At 32.1% G+C, this 13,550-nt stretch overlaps 1 protein-coding gene across 15 annotated transcripts in view; it reads right to left on the minus strand.

Annotated features, from left to right (window-relative positions):
• The window catches only part of CADPS (calcium dependent secretion activator), a 2,296,269-nt gene that overhangs the window by 532,470 nt on the left and 1,750,249 nt on the right, over positions 1 to 13,550 (minus strand). For 7 of the 15 annotated variants that reach the window (XM_044077436.1, XM_044077434.1, XM_044077437.1 and 4 more), the window contains 3 exons: positions 9,163 to 9,226; positions 8,504 to 8,627; positions 5,884 to 5,952 (listed from right to left, as the gene is read on the minus strand). In XM_044077436.1, coding sequence (XP_043933371.1) covers positions 5,884 to 5,952; positions 8,504 to 8,627; positions 9,163 to 9,226 — 257 coding nt within the window. Of the gene's footprint in view, positions 1 to 5,038; positions 5,057 to 5,883; positions 5,953 to 8,503; positions 8,628 to 9,162; positions 9,227 to 13,550 lie in introns of all 15 variants that reach the window. The other 8 variants (XM_044077439.1, XM_044077438.1, XM_044077440.1 and 5 more) reach the window with 2 other exon arrangements.

Here is a 13,550-nt window from a genome sequence, read left to right on the forward strand (position 1 = left end):
TGTAACAAATTATAGAAACTTGAAAGATTACCATTTATATCATTGCTGTAATTTTTTACTGTAACAATGTGAATATCTGCTATTTAATTATTAGAATACATGCCAACTTTGATAGCACAGATGTCATGTGAGTACTGTATGTATTATGTTATTCATCATGAACTAGGATTGCATTACTGTTACTTTTATACATGCAACTACATCTACTTCTTGTAATCATATACTTAAATTCATCTATATTGTGGAGCTTTTCTCCCCGGGCCTCCACTGAAAAATAACCTGTGTCCAGTCGGAATTTCCCAGTCAACAATTGTAATTAAATAATAATAAATAAATAAAAAGTTTGACACAAATACAGATAAAGAAGATAACTTTTATTTCATTTATGCCATCAGGGAAAAAAGTTCAGTTTTACTTTAAGGCAATTGGTTTGCCCCCCCCCCCCCAAATGTCTGCACTGAAATTGTATTCATATAGTTGTTACCAGATGGAGCACTGATTATAAATAATTACTTTACAGAAAAAACAGTTCATGTGTTGAGAACATCATGCATAATGTTTTGCTGAAAAAATGTTATTATAAACCGACATTGACAGTCTGACATGTTGCATATGTTGGACATTGTTAGACATGGAATGTAGACATTTTGAAGTATACACTTTCATGCAATGTAGACATAATGGTTACCCTGTCTAGTTTCTAGATATCTGTATGACATGACAATTAATATACCCCCTAAGTTTTAAAATAAAAATCATATTAAATTTAAAAATCAATAGTCAGGAAACTGCTTAAAAGTAAATAAATATAAAACTTATAAACTAATAAAAACTGTAAAAAATACAAACATAAAATTTTGAAAATATAAAATTAACAAAAATAAAGAAAATAAAACTATTACGGTACTTGGTATTTGCCTAGGCATGCCTTTGAGCCTTTGATTTAACAAGTCTGTCTGCTTTTGTAAAGGTGGAGGCGCAGGTGGTGGCTTAGGCCTAGACCTTCGAGCTGCCATGCATGAGTGAGAAAGACAGTAAAAAGTAAGGAAGCATTTGACTTAAACACAATGGAAAAAGATGAAAGCTTAGAAGACAATAACTAGATGTAAATGATAAACTACAATGGAAATGCCACTGCTTCTTTTACTACAATGTAAGCTCTATAGTACTGGGCTTTTAATAGACTCATTAAAGAGGTTAAATGCATTCTTAATGGGAACATGAACATTTGTTTAGCATAATTGCAAATCTAGGCATGTAAAGCATAATTTATCAATTCAGAGTATCAAACTGTGTTTGCCGTAGAACATGTGATGCATTTGCACTTACATTTGATTTCAGAATTAAAGCATCTCTTTTTTGATTAACTATTTAGTTCTTTCTTTACTCAGCTGCATGCCCATGTAAGATGTGTTGAGAAAATGGTTAGAAAAACACAAAGATCTAATATAATCCGAGCAAATGGTATATTGACATATTTTACCAGTGTTGTCACACCAAATAAAAACTGTTAGACAGCTATGAATCATGGCAATAATATCAAAGTAAACACTGGAGAAGAAAGTGATTTGTACCCAGGTAGACAGAGCAAAATAAAAAAGAAGGAAAATAGATAATTTTTGAAGAAGAAGATGATAAAAAAGCAAAGTGATATACTGAATGATAGACCAAACTGTACATAACCTCAAATTGGCAATTATTTTAAAATTTAAACAGCAGTGTTTATGTTCCCTTTAAGTAAATATATACTATTCCCTACATAACCAAAAAAAGTAGATGATTTTCAAATGTGCAAACATATTAATTTGGCCAAGCATTCTTGGCATTAACATTACTATGGGAACCTCAGTCTGGTTACATAATAAAATAATATTCAAATAGAACAAAATTTAAATATTTTACTTAATTCTGCTTAAAAATATTAATCATCTGAATGCAATATAGTACAATGTAGAATAAAACGATATATAAAATCCAAATTTTGTTAAAGACCTACAAAATAAAGCCCAGTTTAATATTTCCATTGAAACTATATCCATTTCACACAATGCATGCAAGCTGTCATAACTGATGACTACAAACTGGAAATTATTGTATTGTATTTTTTTTTCAAGTAAAGAGAGCTTTTAATACAGTGCAAACTGTGTTTCCTTTAAAAAAAAACAGATCTTGTCTGCTGATCAGGCCTGTCATGCACATTAATTCTTATTTTAACTATATTATTTTCTGTTTCATCCATTATAATATGCTACAATTTAATTTATCACATTTTTAGGAAGTTATTAAGTAATGAGATGTTAATATTGGAAATGAATACTAGTATTTTCCATAGGAGCTATTTGCCAAAAACTTTGGAAATTAAATTGTCGTTGATTATTTTCAGATGTTTTCAACACTATTTCATGCAGCAGTGAAAAACATGTCCCCAAACCTAAGTTTCAGATGCAATAAAGTAACAGAGTAAAACCAGCAGATCTCATTTTCTAAATGCATGTGCTTAGTTAGGATTTGACTTTTAATCCTTTTCTGATCAAAACTGTTAAAATATTCACACTGACAGTTTAACGATAATTATTAACAGTCACTCTGACATTTTCCTTGTGGAACAAACATAGATGTATAATTTTCATGGCACAGAGATATTTTATGCAAAGTAAGACTTGAGTTTCACTAAAAATTTACACTACAATGAATGGCAAATGTATAGCTATTCATATTTCTGTTTTAAAGAATTACTGTCAAATATGAGAAATAAGTGTTTCTCTCTTTCATCATTTTATGAATGTTTTAGAAAAGCCTATGATCTTTGTAGGTCTCCATCATGGTAGAATTTACTGTAGTTTGTCTTTCTGGGTTATGTCCTAAATGCCCCAGCACAAACACAAATATTATATTCAACTACATTACTCAGCAAAGTGAACTTTTACGTCTTGCAAAAATTAAATTGTAACTAAACAAGTAATAATCTACATAGTATACAATGGTTTAGAAACAATGTAACTACTACTTATTCTATTCCTTTTTTGAATAATAATTATTCAAATTGATCTTTGCACTTCCCTGAAGTGCAAGTGCAAACATGTCATCAGGGTTTTCCCTATCAGAACAATGTTTTTTTTTTGTATAAATGCCACACTATTCCTTGATTATCATCAGGTCAATATTGCCAAATACCTAATAGTCAGATATGTGTTTGCATGGGACATGACGTATAGCAAGAAAAAAAGAAACAATAGTTCAAGCTGACAGTATGATAACAAAGTTCTCATAGGCTAGATAATGTGAACTCCTTAGGCAAAAATGTTTCTAATATTTAGAAGAGACAGCAGCAAACTAGAGTCAAATGCAACTAAGTCTAGACATAAAAATTAAAACTGAAAAACATTTTAACAAACTTCCAGTGTTGGAATTCCTGCATAACCTTTTTTTTACATTCAGAAATAGTATGTGTCCAGCATGCATTTTTCAAATAGCATGCAAAGTTAATATTGTGTTGTAAATATTTGCAACAGAGAAACATTAATATACCTTGCATACAATGAAGAAAAAGTGTTCCTAACTAATTTTAATATACTTGCTGCTGATGTGTAATATGTTCTATGTATCACTGTTTTCAATAATAAACAATGTAGTAGGAGGTCTAGTCACTATCTTACTTAAAAAATTTAAAACAGCAAAACATATTATACAGTTGTTTGGTAAGAGAACCCTGACAGTAGTTTTAGTTGTCGCTACATACTTAAGAGTTCAGCTTTTAAAATCAGAACTAATGCAGAATACTGATCCAAACCATAAATATTATTTGCATAGGACATTATAACTTTCAACTCATTCAGGGACATATTTTTCTGCAGCACGTATATATTCAGGTTTACTGAAACTGCTTCATGTGCAAATCTATGTGCATTTCCTGAAATTATTATTTCCAAAATATTTTGGCAAACAAAGCACATGAAACTATCACATAATTCCCTGCTGTATAAAACACATGCTAAAAGTTAACAGTGCAACATTACTAATGTAACTAGCATATAAAATAATATTCTAATACTAATAAATTAAGTTTAAATATATGTATATTATCCCTAATATTATACAGTATTAATGTTATGAAAAATATTTCACCATTTGAAGTGACAATGCTGAGTACATTGTTATGGTAAACTCACAACTGTATTAACAGGTCATGAAATGGTTTTGATTTGGTACACATAGAAATGGGCAGGCAGAAGTAGATAGGAATATAGCAGTATAGTCAGACAAAGAAAATATTTTGGCATTATAATGAATTATGCTTATATCTACACAGCCATGTAAAAAACAGTAAAGATCTCTCACTACTGCTACATACTATGGGACTATATAGATGATTAAAGGGATCTAGAATCAATGTATATTTATATCTGACATACATATTATTTAGGAAAGTGGCACATATAAGAGATTAGTATATCCAACAAAAAGGTATAAATAATATTAAAATGCATAGTATTTACATACCATGCAAAATGCTGAACTTATTGATGGAATATTCATACCACACATCAATGACATTTAAAATTAAGTTTAGCCAAGCCATTGCTATTGCTAAATTTAAGTTTAAATTTTCATATTCACATTATATAACTATAGCCTCTATTTTGTGGCTATGATTCTTAAGTTAAAATCCATATAATATTTCACCACTTCTCTACTATATAATGGGAATGCATATTTTTCATAAAAATATCACATCAAGAAATAGAGGCATGAATATAATAATTTATCATTTAATTGGTTAAAAACATATTTTTTTAAAGTTCATTTTTTGCTTAACTGAATAAAATAATCATAAAATTTCAGTGTTAAAGTCCTATGCTTCTGTCTTGGTATAAATATTATTTTTTACTGAAAAAAAACAGATAGGGCAACTTAACTTCTTATATGGCATTGCTAACCCAAAAGGCTGATACCTTGGAAAGCAAAAATAAGTTATTTATATAGAAAAAAAATCTATTTTCATTCCTACTGTGGTTATAATGTATATACAATAGTTCACCTGAATCCTTCTGATTCTCTATGTGAAAAAGAGGGTAAGAAGGAGAGAAAAGAGAGAAACAAGAGATATGAAGGATTAATGAGAACGTGAATAAAAATGCTAGCCAACAATGTGTGATACATATGATACTTGATAGACAAACTGACCACTGCCACCCACTACCCAGAGACACAGGCTGGGCAGCACTTAGATGCCTCCATTTGAGAGGTGAGAGAGGCTGCATTACATACAATGTAAGTCAACAAAAACAGACTTGAGCATGAAATCCAAGCGACAAGAACATGTGACTATGTCTTAACTGCTGTGAAGTCAAATGTCCTGTTAGAAGCTTGGAAAAAAAATTAAAAGTTAAGAAACAACAACAAAAAGACATAAAGCTCATTTGTTCCATTTTAACAACAACACATAAGACAGGAAACATATATGACCAACTACACGGACAAAAAGAACAGGACAACTGCTTTATGTTGTATTTAATCTGTTCTGTAGTTTTTTTTTTTCCACTCCCCAGTCTTGCTTCTAACTTTTGATTGTGTACCAGTGACAAATACTGAACAACTAAAGATACATAAAAGCAAAGTAAAAATGCATTCAGGTCACAGACAAAGGACAGTTGACTTGCAGACATTCTGAGTTTATCACAAACAAATGGGACAATCATCAAACCTGTCTCAGGTTGAAAATATGTGACTGGAATTTTCACACTGGGTTTCACAGACAGAAGCAACAGACAAGGCAATGCTAAGAGACTTGAAGCAAGGAAAGTGAGTTTGGGTCTGGAGTGTTTTGAATATGTAAACAAAAAGAGAAAGACAAAGCAGGGAAAGGATGTGGTAGGTACTCACGAATGGTTAAATCCATCACTTGAGAGGCCAAGCAGAAGACAGGATGCTCATACATTTCTCTCTTTTTCCCTATAAAAGAGGATTTGGGCATGCAAGAGGCTTAGGTCACAGGTAAAGAGGTCAGAGGAAAATGTATATTAGTTTAGAAGGAAAATAACTGTGGTGCGTTTTGGAATAAATCAGGAAAAAGAAAAAAAAGGAGCTTATTATTAGTAATATTAAAAGTACTTTAAATTTCTTTTGGATTAACCATTCAGCATGCCCATAAGGTCACAAAGAAACTTGTGGCCATGACAATAAAATCATTTGCATTTTTGAAAGGGTAAATACGTTCAAAACACCATGAATAAGGGTAAACAAATTTAACTGATTTAGGGTCCAGGATACTAAGGATTTGATCCTTTAGTATCTGAAGTACTTACAGGTATTTCACCTTAAGCATAGTCTCAAACAACAATGCATACATTAGTATTATGATACAGGTTCTAAAGTAAAATGAGCTGCTTGCCAACTATTAACAAATCCACATATCACAGTACATGAAACATCTGCATTAAAAAACAAACATGACTCTACTGAAGCATAAACAGACCTTTTTTATTCTTAGAAATTGTACATCAGGGAGACTATGCCCAAGAAAGAAAACCTGATACATGCAGCTGAAGGATGTTGGGTTGTTACAGGTAACAATCCCAGCATGCTTTGCAATTGACACAAAAGTCACTTTTTATATTTATGTTATAAACAAGTGACTATGCCAATAACAAATAAGGAAGGATAAAGCAAAAGGATAGCAGGTAGTGTGGAATGGAGTACTTCTCTGAACAGGGAGCTGGAAAAAATAGTTTGTTGCTTCAAAGTATTCCCAGACCTAAAAGTCACAGTGCAGAAGAGGGCAAATAATTAACACCAAGAAGATTAAGACACAAAAGAAAGGTACTCAAACACTATGTGCTTTACATTGGAATTGAATGCATTTTTACTTACACATCCTAATGTCTCCAAACTTAAACAGACGCACAAAACAGTACCTGAAATGTTGCTAAGCACTTCTTTCCATAAGGAAACATTTTTATTTTATAGATTATTTCAAGAAAATAAAAAATATATATTTAATTTTACAGGGCTCTTATAGCACTTAATGTATATTCTGAATGGATTATTCTTAAAATGGCATTTTTCTAAAAAATAAATACATAAATTAATAAATAAATAAGTAAATAAATAAAAAATACTGTACATGTACTGCAGAGTTCCTCAGACTTCATACACATAAAACATACTTTAAATAATGGCTAGCATATAGGCTACAGAATAAGAATTTTTTTTATGCAATGCCAGCCTGTGAATACTTATTAGCAAGTACATATAGTAATTACAATTAAAGACATCATTTGCACCATCTAGGTTCTTTCACTGCCATGTTCATGCTGGATTTCATTGGATGCATAACAGAATGCATTCATTACCACTGGTACACAATAGAGATACTCAGGAAAGAAAATGTCATAAAAGCAAAATGTAAGTTAATATTCAGACGGTCCTGCAGAGACTGGGTGTATAAACATAATAAACAACTACTCTTAAGCAAGCAGTAATGATATGCCTTGTACTATAGCAAAAAAAAAAATGCAGAAATAATAAACTCGGTTTCAGGACAGCATTCAACTACATTTCTTACAACAAATACACTTCTGAAAAACAATATTCAATATGTGCTCATCTTAATTCTACATTTAACAAACTTGCAAAAGATATGATAAATGATATAGAAATTAAGCAAGAATAAATCAATGTTTTGAACAGCACCAATTCTGGACCAGAAATATTTCTCAAATACTTTCACTTCAGCATTTGCTTAAAAACTACGGTTTTAGACATAGATGGAACCTGGTGGGAAGTATACTGGCACTGCAGTATACAATAAAAAGTGTTACACAACACATTCACTCAATTATTCCATGTTTAATGGCACTGACATTGTTGCTTATTGGAATCACTGCCATAAAATCCTTTACAGGACCAAATAAGTTAAAAAAATAATACAATATACTGATATACACACACACACACACACATATATATATATATATATATATATATATATATATATATATATATAGTCTACATACAGCAGAATACAGATCACAACAAAACCATGGGACTAATTATTTTATACCATACACATTAATAAAATACACAACTAGCACATCAAAACAATGAACAAATTTAAAAAATTTAGACTGCAAGATACTAAGGATTAGATCCTTTAGTATCTAAAGTACTTACAAGGAATTCATATCAAGCATAGTCTCAAACATCAAATCATACATGCAAAAAAAGTACAAGGCAATTCAGAAAGAAACTTCCTGTATTATCCCCAGCCTTTTTTGGTTCATTTTCAAGACTAGTCCACAGCACTAGAGATCGGGTACATATTTCCAGAAAATTCATTGAGAAGAATATTTTATTCTTAATAAAAAAAGATCAAGTCAAGAATAAACATACTTATCCTCAAATAAACATTTCATTAAGATCATATTTTAATATAACAGAATTATCTGCATTTATACTGAACATAAAATGCCACCACAGCATATAAACTACTAAAATACCTTACCTTCAATTTTGGCATACTCAGATAGTCGAGTATAATTCACTAATGCGGCTTTCTCTAAACATTTTCGAATGACAGCTTTTACCTCTTCTTGTGGGACCGGCGTTACTATGTCTTTCATCAGACCCTTTATGTTACAAAAAGTTGTAAAGTGGGATAATAATTTCTTGCAAGTTTTTCCAAGATACATTTGTTTTCAGGACTATAGTTACAGTATTTTTTTTAAACAGTCATGATAGATCTCAAAGTCAGCCTAAAACCTTTCTGCCAAATAATGGTATATTTCTGAGATAAAATATCTGGTCCCCAGTATTCATGTCAAACAAAAACATCATGAGTGCTATGTTTAAACAAAGTTACACAAGTACAAAATATTTAATATAATGATCATAGTGTCATCTCAAACCATATTACATTACTTATCACACACATATGAATCCAGAAATTAAACAATGGTTGTACTTTTTACAGTACAATTTTATTAAAATATTTTTACTGTTTACTATTTTTTTTAAAAGCACATCATCACAACTTCTCATAACTATAATTCTGCTACTCAGCACTACTATTCTAATGTAATATGCCAACATACTCATATGTTATATGTGGAAAATTCACTAATTATTACTACAGGAATTGTGTTTTTTTAAATGACTGCTTACCCTCTCCAGCAGAGATAAAGTAGCCTTCAGAGCACCCTCAGGTCGACCAAATGGGAAGCAATATCTGCCAGACAAAGGTTATTTTGATTTTTTACAAATGTTAGTTCCTTTTAATTGTAATTTCACTATGTTTAATTATTTTAAAAGGACTCTATTAACTATCTGTTGATGGAATGTATGAATTACGGTCAGTAAAACTACATTCCCATTAAAAAAAGCTATCTTTATTTTTCCTGAAAATACGTTATTTAGTTTACACAACAAAAAAAAAAACTATGCATTTACTTTATTCAAAAGATGTTATAAGCTAAAACTAGGAGACACTTTGTGATAATCCATATTAAGAAGTGCAGACTCAATTAATGTCACAGTTTTAATCTGAAATACATAAACAATTTTTGATTTTCTTTACAAATGTGGACCAATTTGAAAATATATATATCAGGTGGTACAGTAATTCCTAAAGTCATAAAAGGCAGATCTGTCAGTTCTATGGAAATATCTTTAGCTGTATGCCACAAAGAATGGGAGGAGTGTAGGTTGATGTAATAGTTCCAAGCAGATAATACTATCACAGTAAGAATCGGTCAGAATGAACAGCTTTTACCAAATAGTAACTACAGACAGTGAGGAACCGGAGAATACGCTAATGGGATATATCATAAGCCAATAACCTTAGCGCAATAGGAATCGATCAGCACAGAGAACGACTTTTACCAAATGGTAACCATAAATATTGATGAGCAGGAGGAGAATACACTGATGGGATATGTCATAATCTGATAACCTTAGCAAATAAGGACAAATCAGCAATAAGAAATGCTTATTTCAGACAGTATCAACTAGCTGGACTCCCAGTGTGTGTGTGTGTGTGTGTGTGTGTGTGTGTGTGTGTGTGTGTGTGTGTGTGTGTGTGTGTGTGTCTGTGTGTGTGTGTGTGTGTGTGTGTGTGTGTGTGTGTGTGTGTGTGTGTGTGTGTGTGTGTCTGTGTGTTTGCGTTGTGGAATAGTTGCATTCCACACTGGAACATTTCTGGCTGCCTGTGAATCCACTTACTGTTAGATATAGCTTCTTGGTCTAAAGCATTCAGTTAGCAGACACATTACCATGCAGCTTAAGAGATACTGGTGACTATACTGGTGACATTCTGATGTAATACAGATTAGTAGTTCAGTGGCATTCTATGTAAAATGCAATAAATCAATAAATCAATAAAAATAAAATAAAAATAAACTACTGTTCAGTTTCACTTCAGTTTATCATTGTTTCAACACTTTGTTCCTATCATATTCAATACAAATTCTATATACATAAACTTGTTAAAAGGGATAAAATTACAACTATAACTTAGTTTTGGATTGATTACTCTCTTTGTATTCCCTTGATCTTTTGCATTACTTAAAGTAATGATGTAATAATTTTGTTTTTTTCTTCCATTTCAAACAGAACTCATACACATGCACGTATATACATATGCTTTTATCAAGACAAAATATAAAAATAAAAAGCTGAGAATGAAAGATAACAAATTACAGCTTTCAGAAACTGGAAGTAGGAAGTAAACTTTGGACAAAGTAATTCACAATGTGGAAAACATTGTCGCACTAACAACAAAAACCAAAAACTAGAACTTGTCATGGCAGTCCATGGTATGAATAACAGCTACATCCTCAGAAAGCTATTGCTGATACAAAACATGTTACTGAACAGGAAACATGTCAGAAGATAATTTAGGTTTAAACCTGTCATCCAACCTTAAATCTTCTGCAGCCACAAGATTCTGATACAAGGTCTTCCAGGAACCTAATATGCTGCAGAAAACTTAAACAATAGACTCAGGGCATCAAACAGAGCAGATGTGATAAGCACAACAACTTATTCATTGCACATGCAAACAAAAACGAGACATAGTCTGTCTCTGATAAGGACTTCAGACTGAATCATAGAGGAGTGCTCCAAAACATGTTCTCCAGCAGCAAATGGAAGAGCAGACAGTAAATACTACACTTAAGGACTTTTATTTACCATTAACGCACTAATCATCATAACACCAAAATCTGTTAAACACCTTAACCACAAGCAAACAATACCATGTTAATTTACATCCTGTATATTCCTTTTCTCTTGCATTGTTCTGTGTAAACAATACAACAACATACAACAGACTAAATTACACAGCTTTCAATTACCCCTCAAGAACCACTGACATGTTATTAATTAATAACTCAACGTGTTAATCATTTCATGTTAACAGAACTAGCATGCTATCAAGAACTGAAGTGCATTTAGTTATTTATACAACCATAGACATAATATGCGAATGGATTTACCGGTATGGGAGTGGGAAAATGGTGCTGAACACTGAAAAGAATAACTGAGGTGACATGTTCACTTCTGGGCATTAATAATATTGATGCTAGGTTTGTAAATAATGAATCCTCCCTCAGAAGATAAAAAGCATTTAGTCATTGCCACAGTATAAGATCAGAAGCCTTGTCTGAAATGTAATTAATGGTAAAACTGCTGCAGACATAATGAATAATCATTATTTTATTCATTGAATATAATACAGATCCATGTAGAATGGCAGCAGACTGACTTCGTTTCAGGAGATGAAGGTCGGTGTTTATACTAAAAAGTAAAGAACGTTCTAATAATAAGTAAGTACAATGTTTTGGACATCAGCTTTTTTTTCAGAAGTATTACATAACTGGCATTTTCACAAATAACATTTTATATGAATGTTAAATCTGACATACCATATACATACTATAAATATAAGTAACTGCACGACTACAGCACCTGCTGAGGTGGCACACCTATAAGATCTGAAATCAAGACTTTATGCCAAAAGCAAGATGCAGAGGAAAGGAAGAAATGGAAACGGGTGATCTGCTGTGGCGACCCCTAACGGGAACAGCCGAAAGAAGATGATGATGCCAAAAGTATTGCACAGCAAATACTTGTCTGATGAACAAAATAAAAAAAAATTACACTTTTGAAAATGAGCAGGCAACTATATCCAACTGCTCAGTGATACTAGTTTACAACTTAACTATTCTTTTCTGAGCTTGCACGGAGCTTAAGGCAAGTACACATGCTAAGTTTGGGGGGAGGGGCTCTAAGGGTGCAGGCTTTATGCTGCTGTTAAATTAAAATTATGTGTATTTTGGGTTTGCTTTCAAAATTTTGAATGAACATTCACCGAGTCAAAATGTGGAATGTCCGAACTCTGAACACTGCAATTGCGAACACCGATGTTCTGGATTGCTAAATCTCGCCCCCTCTCGACCCATGGTAGCACTTGTGTTTAGGTCCAAAACCAGAAGTGAATGTCAAACTTTGGTGTTTTTCAGAGATATGGAATTTTGGCAGTCTGGTTTTCACAGATTTTGTTTGGTAATATGAGTGAACAGCAATGTTCACTCAAAATTTTGATAGTAAACCATATTCTGTGGTGTCTGGATTATTCCACATACCATGTAGCACTTATTGAAAGTATTGCTTATATTTTCATACCAGAAGACAAATAATTACAAAAGTAACATAAATGCATAAGATACAGTCCGTTTCATGAATCAGTCATATGGAATTGACTCTACCATTTGGCAAAGATGCCATCAGCTCCTGGTTTATGTTACAAGTCAATTTCTTTAATAATCTATTGTTTTCTTGGAGACAGGTGTGAAGTCATATGGAATCAGAGTACATTCACTCCAAAATGAGATTAGGGTGTTTACAAAGTAAAGAATCTTTCAAAAGGGGAGTCTTGAACTGAGGTATTGTTATGGGTGGTGGTGTGAGTTTATATTTTGCACAAGAAAGATGTTTCTTTTTTGCAGAAAATTGCTCTTTTTTAAACTTTGCTTTTGATAGCAAACTCCCAGGAAAAACATTTTTACATTTTTCAGAGGGTGGTAATTTATAACCAGACAGATTCACAATTTGGATCTTTCTGCTTATTCAATGAATAATCCACATTTTTAAAGACTTTCCTGAGGGATGAGTTCAGTCATGGACATGAACATGTTGCTACTCTTTGCTTATGCTTTGGGGACTTTTTTCATAGGAGCATTTACTAAAGTTTTGGTAAAGTTCTAGGACTGTACTCCATTCTATGGTATCAATAAAAAGCAGCTAGTAGTAGAAAAGCATTATGAATAAAGGCTACAATTTAAATTAGTCTGCCCAGGCATTTTTCCTTCCAGCAGCAAAAGGGAAGTGGAGGGGGGATGCCATGATGTTAATAGCTGAACCTGGGATATACAATGAACCTGGGATAAATAATACAATGGGATATAAACCTTTGATATAAGTAAGTTAATATCCAAACTCAAAGTGGATGCTTCTCTGAGGACATCTTATGTGTGGCTGAACAGAAATTAGTT

Source organism: Protopterus annectens, chromosome 7.part0 (genome assembly GCF_019279795.1).
Source record: "Protopterus annectens isolate FY-2018-M chromosome 7.part0, PAN1.0, whole genome shotgun sequence".
Lineage (NCBI taxonomy): Eukaryota > Metazoa > Chordata > Ceratodontiformes > Protopteridae > Protopterus > Protopterus annectens.